This window comes from Gavia stellata, chromosome Z, assembly GCF_030936135.1.
Source record: "Gavia stellata isolate bGavSte3 chromosome Z, bGavSte3.hap2, whole genome shotgun sequence".
Classification (NCBI taxonomy): domain Eukaryota; kingdom Metazoa; phylum Chordata; class Aves; order Gaviiformes; family Gaviidae; genus Gavia; species Gavia stellata.
In genome coordinates this window covers 47,312,929-47,328,472 of record NC_082637.1, presented here as the reverse complement: position 1 = coordinate 47,328,472, position 15,544 = coordinate 47,312,929, and the positions used below count along the sequence as shown (strand labels likewise).

At 37.8% G+C, this 15,544-nt stretch overlaps 1 protein-coding gene across 1 annotated transcript; it reads right to left on the bottom strand.

The window, feature by feature from the left end:
• Nucleotides 1-2,669: 2,669 nt before the first annotated feature.
• Nucleotides 2,670-7,007, bottom strand: LOC132320670 (DNA excision repair protein ERCC-6-like 2). The gene is made up of 3 exons (XM_059833354.1): nt 6,985-7,007; nt 5,681-5,865; nt 2,670-3,786 (listed from the first exon to the last, which is right to left on the bottom strand). The coding sequence occupies exons 2-3, from the start codon at nt 5,803-5,805 to the stop codon at nt 2,811-2,813; spliced, it is 1,101 nt and encodes a 366-aa protein (XP_059689337.1). The 5' UTR covers nt 5,806-5,865; nt 6,985-7,007; the 3' UTR covers nt 2,670-2,810.
• Between the last annotated feature and the right edge of the window lie 8,537 nt (nt 7,008-15,544).

The window sequence follows — 15,544 nt, the reverse complement described above, 5'->3', positions numbered from 1 at the left end:
GTTGGGCAAAACTGATATTTAAAAAGCCCAACATGAAAATTATTTGCCCTGAAAGCTATAAGCGTGAAGTAATAGTACATAAATTTGATGTTGTGAGAAGTGTTATGATCACAACCAGGCCCATTTCAACTCCAGTGTTGAGGATAAAGTCAAATGCGGCAGACACATGTAAATACATTTGCTTTGGCTGAAACACAGCAGCCAAAACAGGCACCCAGCAGCTGTCATGCCAAAGCCAGAGGAACGCACAATACCCAGCACTACAGACAGAAATCTGCCTATGTAGCAGAGGTGGCATAAAGCAGGGACTGGCACCAGTGCTTTCCTCAAGCATAGACTGCTGTATAAGCTGATTCTTCAACAGCCCTCGCAGCAGAACCAATAGATGCTCCTGTGTCCATACTTCCATTAAGGCCCATCACATGCCACAAGATAACGCCTGCTCACAAAAACAGAATGCTATCAGGAATATATTCACAACTGTCTCCTGCTGCCTACCTGAAAACAAGTTCAAAGAGTAATGGAGTTAAACAGCAGGATACAATCAGGAACACAGATTTTCTATGCTTTCAATGGCGAAGGAATGCACAGTGTGCACACCCAGTTTATTTGGGTGATTTATTCCTTGAATTGCTGGTCATCTGCATAGATGAGATAATGAAGTGGCTTCAGAGAACAGTCCGACTTGAAACCGGGTGATTAACTGAACCTTCATAATTAAGAGTACTGATCACTACAGGACTCCTCCAGGTGACAAATTTGGGTAGTAATTCTCTCCCTCTGCTCCACTCTCATGAGATCCCACCTCGAGTATTGCATCCAGCTCTAGCGTCCCCAGTATAAGAGAGACACAGACCTATTAGAGCAGGTCCAGAGGAAGGCCACGAAAATGGTCAGAGGGATGGACTGAGGTTGGTATTTTTCAGCCTGAAGAAGAGAAGGCAGCCTTTCAATACTTAAAGGGGGCATATAAGAAAGACTGAGAAAGACTTTTTACAGGGCAAGGGGTAGTGGTTTTAAACTGGAAGAGGGTAGGTTTAGATTAGACACGAGGAAGAAAATTTTTCTGTGATAAGGGCGGTGGGACACTGGAACAGGTTTCCCAGAGAAGCTGTGGCTGCCCATCCTTGGAAGTGTTCAGAGTCAGGTTGGATGGGGCTTTGAGCAACCTGATCTAGTGAAAGATGTTGCTGCCTATGGCAGGGGGGTTGGACTAGATAACAGCTGAAGGCCTCTTCCAGCCCAAACCATTCTGTGGTTCTATGATCCTATGATTCTTGAAATGCCCTCAAGTAGTTAACTGCTGTGTCTAGTCTAATTTGTGTACTTCAAATGCAGTAAGCAACATCCTTGGTGAAGTGCTCCTGAGACACACTCATAGGATATTCCTGCTGCAGAAATTATTAAAGTATCACATTGGAGCAAACTGATGTAGCACAGCAAGAATTATAATTACGTAAGCATAATATGACTGACAAACCTTTTGACTATGAGCAGAAGCTGAATTCAAGCTGCAGTACACTTAACAGTAAACCTCAGTGTCAATAGCAGAACTAACTCAACAGAAGATTACAGTTAATTTCCTAAAAAGTTTACCTCACTGATTTTAAGAGTATGCACACCTGAGTTTAAAAAATGTGGCCATACAAATGCCCACAAAATTTCTCATATTAAAATATTCATATTTTAAATATCTGAAAAAAAATCAATCAGCAATCTGCACATGCAATTGCTTGATATTTTCTAAGTGCACATGCAATACAACAATGTATTTAGAAGTGTTTCAGAATACAATGCTCACAAAATGAAACTTGTTTCATTTATTAAGCCAAGCAAGAAATAAGTTTTCCCAGTATAAACTGTATTTGTTTTTCTCCTATCAGATACTCAAATGTATGAAATAAATGGAGACAACAATAAGTCTGAATGCCACTAGATTCTTCCTGAAATTCACTAGGAAACTGTGTATATATTTTTTTTTATTTTAAAAGACTATTCCCATTCTTCTTTCCTTGCATAGAAAAGTAAACAACACCCAAGTTATTGTCCAGACCACATCACCTCACAAAGACATGACAGAAGTCTATACAAACAAAAATGGGAGATGAAAGTGCAGTGAAAGATGAAATTTAACACCTAATATCATTTAACGTGCTGTAGATCTTGCACTGAAAAAGAGTGAACAAACAAAAACTGGTGATTTTTCACATCAACTAAGCTGAGAAACTCATTGCTATAGGATACTGAAGATCCTTAGAAGCTCCACAGCTTCAAAGAGATACTAAGCAAAACCATAGAAGAAAAAAAAATTCCATCAAATGATATTAGACACAAAGACATCATCCCTGTCTCATTAAGTCCCTGAGTCTCCAGTAGCTCAGAAAATATGTGGAGTATCACTGTCAAATCCTTTTAATATCATTAGATTCTGCTGAGATGACTGAGGGTGTCCAAATGGAAGTAAAGGGGAAAAGTTACTTAGTACTGCTACTGACTCCAGAAATAAAATCAGCATGCAAGTAAGCAAAGTGCACTTAGAACATTTTAAAAAGTTTAATTTAAAATTAATATATCATAGCTTACAATAATACATAGTACATATGTATTATATATGCACATATGTACTATATATTACATATATAATTACATATATATTCACATCTGTAAAATGTAAACCCATATCATAAATATGAATTCATCACTTTGCCTTTAACTTCATGGAGGCACCATGTTTTGCTGCATACTGCTGAAGTTGTGCATATTTTAATGTTTAACTAAGATAATTATAGTGCAACTCACATAGAAAACTTTCATTTTACTACATTACAAGATGTAGCAGCGGATGGTTCATCTGAATCATCTGGACTGTATTTTTTCCACAGAAAATTTTCATTTTTTTTCCAAAGAGAACTTTCACACACTTCTCTCTCTTCTGTCACTGGGGGATGAGGTGCTCTTTCACATAGCTTCTCTATGACTGCTATGTCCGTGAGCTTTCTGAGGCTCTCCTCATTCTGCTCATTCAGAATGTCCCAGAAGTCTTTTGGTCTCTCCTTTGATTTTTCTACCTGCCCTGAAGAAAATCTCATTGGTGATTCTGTCAGCCCGTCTCCATGATTTCTGAAGAGCTCATTGAGAACAGAGGTATCTCCAAGTAAGTCCACAAAAAACTTTTTCTTACAAGTCTGAGCGTTTCTCTCCCCATTTTCTGACTGAGACAGGGATCTTTTTCTTTGCAGCTGTGTTCCTTTGGATTCCTGCTGTCCTTCACAACTTTTTACAGACAGCACCTCAATTATTTCTGATTTACTGCTTAATGAGCCAGATGCCATAAAATCCTTGAATGCCTGACTGTTTCTCCTTTTGATACATTGAGTAACAACAGTAGGTAATTGTTTATATTTTGCATCAACACACGTATCTTGCACGTAGGAGTCATTATGAAGTTGCTCTACTTTTCCCTTACAGCTCTGCTGGCTCTGTGTTTCTGTAGTTCCACTCAGAAGCAGACCTTTAGCTGATGATGATCTAGACTTAGATCTTCTGAATTTAACAATGGATTTTCTTTTTCCGGAGCGTGTTGTACCCAATTCTCTTTCCTCATAGTCATGTGAAGCTTGTGCTGTTGTTTCAACCGGGAAGACAGACTCCATCTCTGGGTGTTTGGAAACATAGAATTCCTTCAACATCATTTGCCTTGTTTCTGATGTAGCTTTTGCAATATATTGTGCCAGTTCTTCTACTGATCCCATATTAAAGTGGGATACCATTTCCTCAAATTGTTTCCTGTAATCATCAAGAAGGAAAAATGTGGTGACATCTTTAACCAGAAACAAAAGCAGCTTTCAAGCAATTCATTCAACTCACATACTTCACATATGCCAGAAAGCAACCACTAAAAGTATCTTCCTTATCTGGAGCTTTGTTTGTTTTTATTAGCAAAGAGAAGAAAGAATAACAACCTTAGAAGAATTGAAGTGACTTCTGAATCCCAAACTCCAGCGTGATTTCCTCAGCTTACAACCCCAAAATTTACTAACTTTCAGTGTAGGTAAGATTTCGTACCAAAGGACCAGAGTTCAGAAGGATGCATGTGGACAGATGGTAGAGTGTTTTTTGGGAAAAAAAACCCACCAAACCAAAACCCACAAAGTAATTGCTCAAACTCCTTTTAAAAGACTTGCTAAACAAGAGCTGGATAAACACATTCACAGGAGACAGGGACTGTCCCCCTCCATCCTATCTAGTGAGCTATGGAATCTTTGTTTCTGCTAAGAGGCCGAACTCTAGCTAAAGGAGATCATCCTACTAAAGTTATCCATAGTTTGGGATCAGGTAACCTAACTGGAAGGCTGGAGAGGTGGGTTTACGCTCCCTTGTCAGAGAACGGGTATGAAACGTGTTGCCTTTCCTGTATGAGGGCTCCAGTAGGCAGTGAGATTTAAACCTGTTTGGCCTGAAATACCACTTGACTGGCTAGCTCCAGCTATATCCTTTGTGTGTGGTGACTGCAGACAGCTTCCGACTCCGCGTTAAAACTACAATACACCAAACTGAGGCACCTAATCATCCTCATTCATTGCACAGCAGATCCAGATGTGCTACAAAGTACAACTGCAAACGAAGTGCTAACAGATGACCTGTTTAACTTTTAAGAGTGAACGTGCTTAAGTTTTTTGCTAGATATGGCTTTAAGGATCTTGGAATAACATCCTTAATTACTTCATTGCCTTTGAAAATTTTTACCTCAAAAATTATTGATAACTATGATTACAATTTTGAGTATTTTTAGCATGAAGGGTTCTCCTCTACCTGCCTCTTAAATACTTAGAATTTTCAGTATCTGTCATAGTAAGCAAGTCCAGCACTTCAACAGTAACAGTGTGGACAGCTGAGGCCAGCTGGCTAATATGCCAGATTCTGAACACTCACAGGTATTACCTAGACACCAACTCTCATATAGTAATTTATTTGTCTCAAAGCTAAATTAAAAATATATACCAAATCCCAGTTCTGTAGGTTTGCCTAGTTAGCTACAGCTTTCCACTTTCTATTTCCACATACCATCTGGCTATTGTTATTGAACTTCTATCTATGTAACAATGGAATTTAAGTATTTATATTAATAGTAGTAATAGTATGGGGGGAAAGGGAAAACGAGGAGACACAAAAATTATTACCCTTCCAAACATGAGGAGGGAAACAACATACTAAAAGAAGTACTGAAAAAATAGAGCCCCATGTTAAAAAATAAAAAAAAAAAGAAAAATTGGACTTTAGTTAAGTCTTTCATTGAAAGTGATGAGAGCTGGGCAAAACCAGTAGGCAGTCAGAAGCTCAGACTACAAAATTTCTTGCTTCTATACACTTAAATATTGGTTTGTAGTACTGCATGGTGCACATACCATGAACACTGGTGGTGATGACATCTGCACAACTATGTAATACATGACACGTTGCATCAACACGTTAAAGTGATTTGTGGGTTCTATTAATTTTATTAATCAATTATGGTACTCTTTGTATAGTGTGAGTGGAAGCTTCCCATTAGTTCTGCTCTTGCCACAGAAAATCATCACTATTCCCTGAATATGGCTGAAACGAAGACAAAAGCAACTGACCAGAGAGAAATTTGTTTCAAGCTTAGCATTTTAGTTCCATCTCACCAACACAGTCTCACCTGCGGATTCCTTTGGGTGTCTTTCCAACCAAGAAGGTGGTTGAACCTACTCGGTGTACCTTTTTGTTTTTCTGGGTCACAGGATGCATAACATACAGGTGATGTTGCTTACTGTTTGCAAACATTTCTTGCCCTCCCTTAATAGTGTTCTTCTCTGCTGTGTCCTCTGGGTTTTCTTCATTTTTCTAGTAAAATGAGACATGGAAACTGTAAAAACAGCTGTGTCTGAGACATAGCAATGAGCTTTATTACACCCAATTCTGTCACTCTTAGCTAGCACTCAATGGTTTGAGTGCTAAGAATGGGATTCAGAGTTGCAGTGTGAACTCCCTACTCAGTCACAAACTTCCATGGACACTGAAGGCAAGTCTTGGTTCTCTACGAATAAGGTGGGTTATTTTTCCAAACAGGTTAATTGTGAGGCTAGATGAAAGATCTCTAAGTTCTCTAATGCATAAACAGGGTTTATACAAATACTTAATCCTGCACCACAGGACCCAAATATCAGTTACAACCTCCAAATATTACTCTAAACTAGAAAATGCCTGTGTTAAAGCTTACATTCTTAATAAATTAATCCAGGAAGATATTATGTATCAAGATTAATGGATTATTTGGATCCACTGCTTCCTGCTTGTTGATGTATGTAACACAATTTTTGCATAGTGTGTATTCATAACTCTTAGTTACTTTAGCAATATAACACTCAAAGAAAAACTATAAATAATCACAACACTATTCAAACATACCAAAGTTAAGGTAAAATAATTTTTCTCAATATCACAATTTCTAATGCACACACACACATTCACAGTTGTACAGATACTTTCAGAAGAGTTATCACTAGACTTACCTGTAAATGAACAGAAAAAAAATTAGACATTACACTTTCATTATAATAATGATACAATTAAAACTGGTAAGATCAAAATTTTAAATGCAATGGCCATAAAAAACTAATGTTTTAATCAAATTCAAGATCCTGTTACAGATCAACTCATCATGCATTGACAGTCAACGTCTTGCACAAAAATATAATCCTATTTACACCTCAGTTATTTTTCAGAAATTCTCACAAATTCTTGTCAAAATTTCCCCCTTCCCAAAAGGCAAGCCAAGAGAAATACCAAAATTAAAGAATGTGTTTGAAGAGCAGGGAAAAACAGAGGAAAACCAGAAAAGCAACATTACCCTTTTTTTTTGTTGTTGTTTAAATGAGATCAGGGAAACAATAACTGTTTAGTGACGTCCTTAGCCCCCTACTACCACTCCTGAAGAGATGAAAACACAAACTGTGTTCACACCTTGCCATCTGCAGTTCAAAATTTGGTTTTGGACCTACAATGTATCTTCCCAATGTGCTTCTATTTGATCCATGTCCACTTCCTTTTTTTCCGTGGGCTGTTCACAATGTTCTTGAGCTTTAGGATCTCACATCTGTTCTCAATCCATTACTTTGGCAAGTAACCTCAAACTAGCATACAGAGAGAGACATTAATAGTAAGGGACCTACAGGCATAAATTTTCACTCTTTCAGCTAAATGCACAACTCCAAAGATTAAAATTTCACTGCACTATTAAAAGTTATACTACACAAAACTGAAAACAATGCCCCAATTAAGATAAAAACCCTATCTTCCAATAATAATGTTATGATGATAGTAACAAAATTAAGATTGAATTAGCAGATGTTATCAACAGCATAAATATTCTACAGTTATCTTGCTAATTCTGTATGCATGTAAAATGTTTACTTTTTTAAAGATATGCATAGGTAATACAGAACTTTACTTGGAAAATGTAGTTTGAAAGAAGCAAGTAATGGTAGTTTTAAAATATATTTAATTTGATGGATTTTTTGCATGAAAAATATTCATAGTATTCAGATCTCCTGTGATAAGACCTAGTGTATTTGTCACTCTGTCAGGAAATCAGGATTGTATAATTTAATTCAAGCAAGCATAACTTGCATAGAATACAAGCCTAATCACGTCAATGCCTGCCTTTAAAGTATTTTAAACCCCCATAAATGTGCATCCATCTACCTCTTATTAAACAAGACCAAAGTATATGAGGCAGCAATACTTTGGTTTACACATCTGTTCAAACACAGAAGATTAAAAATCTCTTTGGGAAAAAAGCCAAATGTTATAAACACACTGAAAGCCATAAATTTGCTTGTCTTTGCAGAGAATCAGAATTAATGTAAAAAGTACTGTTAATCACAAATAAACTCACAAATGGCATATTTAGCTCTGGAAGTACAAAACTTTTAAGTACATTGACCCACACCACCAAATCCGAAAGAACAACAGCAAAATACCACAATATACACACAAAGAGCTCCTCTTCTACCTAGAATAGCTGCTCTAAGTTTTTTCCCCAACAGTAGAAAGAGTTACTATAAATAAGTTACCCCAAGAGCTGCAGGAGCTAATGCCAGTGAAAGCCCACAGCCACTGTGAGTTACTCCTGAAAAACTTCTCAGCTCTCTGGTGCAAAGCCAATTGATTAAATGGCATCCAATTAGGCTGAAACACAACTGGCTCTGTTGAACTTGTGAATGTTTTTGAAAGTTTGCCAATTTAAATCCATCCCCCAAATCCTGTGATTTCTTTTTAAAAAATGATAAACATTTTGTCAGTAAAACTAAAATACTTCTCTCAGTTTTTCTTAAGATGTCTCCGTGTTCATTAAAGGTTGTTACTCTGAACGATACATAGACAAGACTCTAGCTAGAGATAAGCTTTACACACATATAGATGAAAATATTCCCAGTATCTTTTTACTAGCCTCACTGTCAACATTCCACACTATTCAGCTTCCTTTTGAATTTGACTTCATGTATTACTCTCAATTCTTCCCTCTCATGGCCAACTTGTTTCTGATTCTCTTTCAATGTTTGCCTTCTAACTCACTGATTGAAAGCTATTTTATGATAAGCATTTCCTTTCAACAGCTTTCTATTTTCTGTTCCTTGAGCACTTTCTCCACCAAACTATTGTGTGTGTCCCCCACAATTTGCTCCTACATGAAATCCCATGTTGACTTTGCAGCACCGGTCTTGTTCACCTGAGTTATCAAGTATATCAAATGCATAAGGCAATCTTGCAAAGCAAGACTGAAATTATTAGAATTTGATTCAGCTAGGAACCTCTGACTCTTGTTCTTACACTACTGATGCTAGCGCATTTAACACTCTGTTTATATTATTGAATGTCAGACCCTTTATGATTTAATAAATGTTATGACCAAAAGAATGGAATAAAGGAAACAAAAAACCTTCAACACAAGAAGTATTCTGTGCATTTGGAAGTGCACATTATCTTTGTTTAACTTAAAGTACTGTATATTTATTAATACACTTAGGTAAGTACAAGTGTTGCAGAACTTCTTGAAAGAACATTTTAATGATATAAGATCCAACTACAATGTTTTCAAATCATTACTGGAAAACTGGAAAGACGATAACGATCAGTCCATAAGCATATCTTCAGGACTAGAAAGAGTGATCCAATAGATAGGAGACAGGAAAATTAAGAAGAACAAGTCAATTTCTTTTGTCCAAAAAATCCAACTGTTTTGCCAAATAGCAAGTCTGGCTTTGCTTTACGGCTCAGCCACGTAACTACCAAAAAATGTTGACCAATTTAAGACAGGGGAAGAAAAATAGTAAAAAAACCTCAAATTGCACAAGTAGCAACACAAATTCTTTCTCCTGGAATTAAGATTCCATCCAGTGCCTAAATAAGTAATAGCATGTTTTTCTTTCACTTTGAAACGTAAATATGCTTAAAAGTTTCAAATATATGATTATGACCAAGTTATTCTGAATGACAACTAAAAATCACAGTACAGAAATCCAAAAGCATTCTTGCCAAAGTGTTCAGAAAACCTAGGGACTCTTACCACGCATGAAAAAAAAATACATCAAAGAAAGCATGTATTTTCACCTTTCATGTTCCATTTAGTCTATTGGGTTTTCAACATAAACACATTGTATCTTCCTACCACATAAGATATTTTCACCCATCACTACTTCTTTTGTTATTTATGTCTCTTATTCTTAGAAGTATATAGCAAGTTTTGGTTATGAATACTGAGTTTCCATTTCTTTGAGTTACATATTACATACAGGCTGTAATCAAGAGTCCAGCAAAGAGGGTAGCATCTGGACATTTAGAGTCCCACACCAGTTCACATTTAAGGGTAATGCTCTTCAAGAAGAATGAAGACATGCAGCTGAGCATCAAGGAAGAATTTAAGTGCCACAATGGAGCAGTAACTTCTACTTAGAGATTCCATATTGAATTTGAAACAACTCTTGGATCTCTTAGCTCCGTGTGACAATCTGTCTCCTGCTGCGTAGTTACAGCAGTTTTAAAAATAAATACATACCAAAACCAATTTTTGTGTATCTACTATCTTTGACAGTACAAAATTTCAGTATCTGTTCTTTGTACAACAGGCACAAACAGGTGGCTCTACACTCTAGAGCAATGAGTGCTAATCCGTGCTATAAGCATCCTCAGACATGACTGAGATGACTGGCCTTAAGCCTGTGATTTCCCTTTTCCTCACGTTAGTCGCTTCAAGTAAGGCAAGAAGAGAACAATGTTCACCTCAATATATAGCAAAATGAAAATGTATGGGAGAGCAAGTGAGCAGAGGCTAGGAGTATGGTGAGTAGAGAAAAAAAGAGAAACAGAGATTCAGGGATACATGGGTTTTTTTAAGCTGTCTCACATTTGTGGTAGCTCAAGTTACCAGACTCAGAGGATAATGAACTTCCTTCAAAAACCTGAATCTAAAGCTGAAAACATGTTTGCATAATTATTCCTCAGCCATAGTTGTACTATGTCTGAGCATCTTCCTCTCTTTTACTGCCTGAATACCCAAAGTATCACTATGGTAAGCATCTTGCCAAATACTGACTTCCAGTCAGCACCAACCCCCTCTGACCTCCCCGCTCACAGCTGAAACAGTGTTAACAGGCTTTTCTCTTCAGGTATGCATGAAACCACTGCTGCCAGATATCTAGGATACTTTCCATTGCACAGTTTCATTGTTTGTTTTCATTTCTAAAACAAACAAGAAAGGCCTTCTCAAATCTTTAGCTGCCTTGCAGTCGCCTAAATAATACAAAAGCATGAAACACAGTGAATTCAGTATGACTGTCCTCTTAAAACACAGCCTCTGCAAGCAAATAACAAACCCTTATGCCATATTCTATTTTGTATTTTCCCACTCCCCTCAAAGCCTGAGAAAAAAATGACTTTCCAGATATACTGTGCATTGCAGTGGGGTTTGGATGATTGTTATTATTTTAATCAAGTGATAGTTACTGCATTACAGTGAATTTATCCACCCAAATTACAATTTGAAATTATTTCAGCTAATCTTTTTTCCCTTACAGTTTTCCTTGTTTTTATGGGAGCTTTTCCCATAATATGTATGAATTACTGACTTTTCTATATGCTTTTCTTGAACATACACTATTCTTAGATATTGTTTTTATTTTACCTATGTTTCCTGTACTTGTCAGGACATATATAAATAGCCTGAAATGTTTGCTACCTGACTGTTAGTTCTTGGTCTTGTTTCCTTCTCTCTTATACACATACCTGTCAAACAAGAATTTCTTCCTAAATTATTCTGTATGCCAAGGAAGGCAAAGTATAATAGTGTCCACATAAAACTTCACATAGTTTGTCTAAAAATGAGGTCCATATGGTCAAGATAATAAAAAAGTTATCAAATAATGTGTCTACTTTCACGTGATTCTTAACTAAACCAGAATTGCTCTTCTACTTAGAGAATACACTACTCAACAAACTATTTACTTCAGAGGGTTATGGTAATTTACACACTCTACGGTTTGAAATAAGAATGAATCTTATCATATTTTAGAATGGTTTCTGATGTGGACATTAATTTTCCCTCTGAATTTAACTTTCTTAACTGAAAAGCAGTCTCACTCAGACTGAATTTGTCTATTGTTCTAACAAAACAGGATTGTAGAATGAGAATTAGAGGTAATTGTACAGCTAATGATGAGTACCTCAATTGTTTTAGAAAATGAAGCTAACCTACCTTAAAATTTTAGAAAACTCTAGCATAATCATATTTATACTCAAACTTTCTGAACTAAACAAAGCTACTCAGGATGTTGGCTCTGAATACAAAGATATCTAATATTTGACTGTATCACAGAAGACCAATAGCTGCAATATTCTTCAAGATACAAAAAATGTTAAGACTTATTCTTGGCCCAAATTACTCCTGCAAAATATCCTGCCAACACCTAGAGACCAGTATTTAGCTATACTTGATGATAAAAGTAAAGAAATTTTAGAGTAAAGTGTAGCTATTTTCCGCTGGCTGTCATATCTAGCTTTTCTTCTTGTATAAACCAAGACAAGGACATTCCATAAACTCTAATCTTTTGCATGGTAGTGGAGAATTGACTACTAAGTCAGTTGAGGACTATATTGGGTTTGCCTGGCAAGGTTTTGGTAGCTGGGGGTGGGGCTACAGGGGTGGCTTCTGCAAGAAGCTGCTAGAAGCTTCCCCTATGTCTGATACAGCCGGTGCCAGCGGGCTCCAAGACAGACCCACCGCTGGCCAAGGCTGAGCCCATCAGCGACAGTGGTAGCACCTCTGGAGTAACATATTTAAGAAAGGGCGAAAACAACTGCACAACAGCAGCCGGAGAAGAGAGGAATGAGAATATGTGACAGAAACAACTCTGCAGACACCAAGGTCAGTGAAGGAGGGGGAGGAGGTGCTTCAGGCACTGGAGCAGAGATTCCCCTGCAGCCCGTGGTGAAGACCATGGTGAGGCAGGCTGTGCCCCTGCAGCCTGTGGAGGTCCACGGTGGAGCAGATATCCACCTGCAGCCCGTGGAGGACCCCACACTGGAGCAGGTGGATGCCCGAAGGAGGCTGTGACCCTGTGGGAAGCCCACGCTAGAGCGGGCTCCTGGCAGGACCTGTGGAGCTGTGGAGAGAGGAGCCCATGCTGGAGCAGGTTTGCTGGCAGGACTTGTGACCCTGCGGGGGACCCCATGCCAGAGCAGTCTATTCCTGAAGGACTGCACCCCGTGGAAAGGACCCATGCTGGAGCAGTTCGTGAAGAACTGCAGCCTGTGGGAGGGACCCACATTGGAGAAGTTCATGGAGAACTGTCTCCCATGGGAGGGACCCCACTCTGGAGCAGGGGAAGAGAGTGACAAGGAAGGAGCAGCAGAAACAACATGTGATGAACTGACCGCAACCCCCATTCCCTGTCCCCCTGTGCTGCTCGGGGGGAGGAGGTAGAGGAAATCGGGAGTGAAGTTGAGCCCAGGAAGAAGGGGGGGGGTGGTGGGGGTGGTGGTGTTTTAAGATTTAGTTTTTATTTCTCATTATCCTACTCTGATTGATTGGTAATAAATTAAATTAGTCTTTCCCCAAGTCGAGTCTGGTTTGCCCATGACAGTAATTGGTGAATAAACTCTCCCTGTCCTTATCTCGACCCAGAAGACTTTTGTTATATTTTCTCTCCCCTGTCCAGCTGAGGAGAATCCACCACAAGGATGGACTGTGTTCTCTCTATTTCACATTTACTTCTGAGTCTGTTTCTTCTCCAATCACAGCAAGAATTTCTCATTGGGAGCAGTTTTATTTTATTTGTTGTCTCTTTAACAAAAAGAACTCCTATAAACCATATCACTTTCTTGCACCAAAAATCTGACCATAAATCAATATAGTTGTTATTACTGTTGAGAATGGGAGGAGATAATCAGCCTGTCTCCAAATTCAAAGCTAAGGTAATTGTTTATTTCAGCAGAAGCCTGTGGACTTGCACCTATCTTCTTTCGCCCTCTCACCCCTCCATCAAACAGCAGCAAAACCAAGCCATGCACACACACCCCATAATGAATATGCAACTGCATGCTTCACAGAAAGCCGCATAGGAACTCACTGCATTTAAAAAAAACAAAAACAAAAGCCATACTGAAACGGTTAATTCCATTGTAAGCTGAAACTGTAAACTCAATAAAGCAGTGTTACAGGCCAATCATTTGGGAACAATTATTTTAAAGCTGCATAGCATTCCCCATCCTAGAAAAGCAGGGATAATGGAATGTTATCTCCCAAAAGCCTACTTTTTGTAAACAACTATCTAAACTTGTTCAGTTTGAAAGCTGTGCAAACACACTGCAAAGTTACTATAACTGATAGAAAGTCCCTGTTCAAATAATCTACAAAACATCCATGTTATACAAATACAATATAGAGGAGTTCTTAATAACACAACTTTTGTATTTACAGTATTCTCAACAGCACTTAAGTCTGCATTGGAGATACAAAGGGCGTGTTTTTCCCTAGGCTGACAGCATGCTTAGTTCTCTCATTTACACCACATTGCAATAACATAAAGAGGGGTTTACCATTAATCCAGGTTTTACTACAAAGCATCCCGTTATTTCTCTGTCAAACACTGGCAAGAGTGCCAAATGTCTGTCATCCAATTCAGAGGATTAAGTCTTCTTTTATAGTGCGATTCTTGTACCAATTTATAAAAATACAGATATAGTTTCTTAGAGGTGGTAACAGTCTATATTTTGGCCTGAATTCATGCCGCAGAGGTTGAGTATGACAGCTGGCAGGAAGCTGAGGGGAGAATACATCCTCCCTCTTTTCAGTCACCACATTTCTGTTGCCATAGTGATTAATCCTCAATTGAATGGCTGTCTTTGTACATTTCTTTTCAGTAAAACTTTAAGTAAACTTAAGTTGAAAACATGTAGTTGACTGAAAGAAAAATGAGACTCCACATATTCAACACGTACAGTACAAGTCCTTGTGACTAATACTTTTCCACATATATTAAAAAGTGCAAATTAGCTCTAATGTGGGACAGCATCAGTTTTTCAAATTTAGTATGTCCTGTTCCCATTTTTTGTCCTTTTCGTGATGCCTCCAAGCCTTCTCCAAAGTCTTCCCCGTGCTCTAACCACCCCCCCAAGACTCCTACTGAAGAAATACTACACAAATTCAGCTTTATAAGAACTAGAGAAAACCTATTCCAGACTTCTGTACTTAAGTAAAACATTTCACACAGACTGTTTTTGCCAATTAACACAGAAATTAATTAGGAAATTAAGGAATGCAGTCGTTTGCTTCAGAATAGATGAGAAACGTGAAAAGAAGGTATTTAATCTTGCTTCTGGAAGGCTTCTATTTCTTATGGTAGCTAAGAAAAAGCTTCACAAACAACAGTGCAAGTTACCCAAAAACCAAAGTAACAAGCTCCTGCACTGAAAATCAACTGGAGCCCACCAGAAAAAAAGGGTCAAACACCCCAAAATTTCTAAAAATGATTAGTAGATGACTAAGATCTCAGAGAAAATGTTAACACTTCCATTTTTTCCCCAAAATTAATAATGCCAGCATAATTTTGATCAAAATATCACATGAATGACTCAAGACTTTCTTTTTTTCTGAAATGCTGAAATACTTGTAAGTCTGCTCTGATAATTATAGTCTGGCTTTGTAAGTCCACCATGTCCAGACTACAGGTTCATCTCACATGTTTTCTTTTAGAAGCTTTTGTTTTCAATATCCTTCTTTCTGTATTTACATAAGATAGATGAAAAACAAAATGAGGAACTACCTCTTAACAGATAGTAATGGGGTAACAGAGACAATCTTCCACTCGTTTTGTGGAAAAAAAAAAGAGTTTTTAACCAAGTCTATTTGCACACATGTGCAAACAGAAGACTTGAATTGAAACTAAAACACAGAACAAAGATGACTCAGTGTCATTAAATCAGCCTAAAAACAACACACAAAATAATGCAGGAAAAACAAGTTATT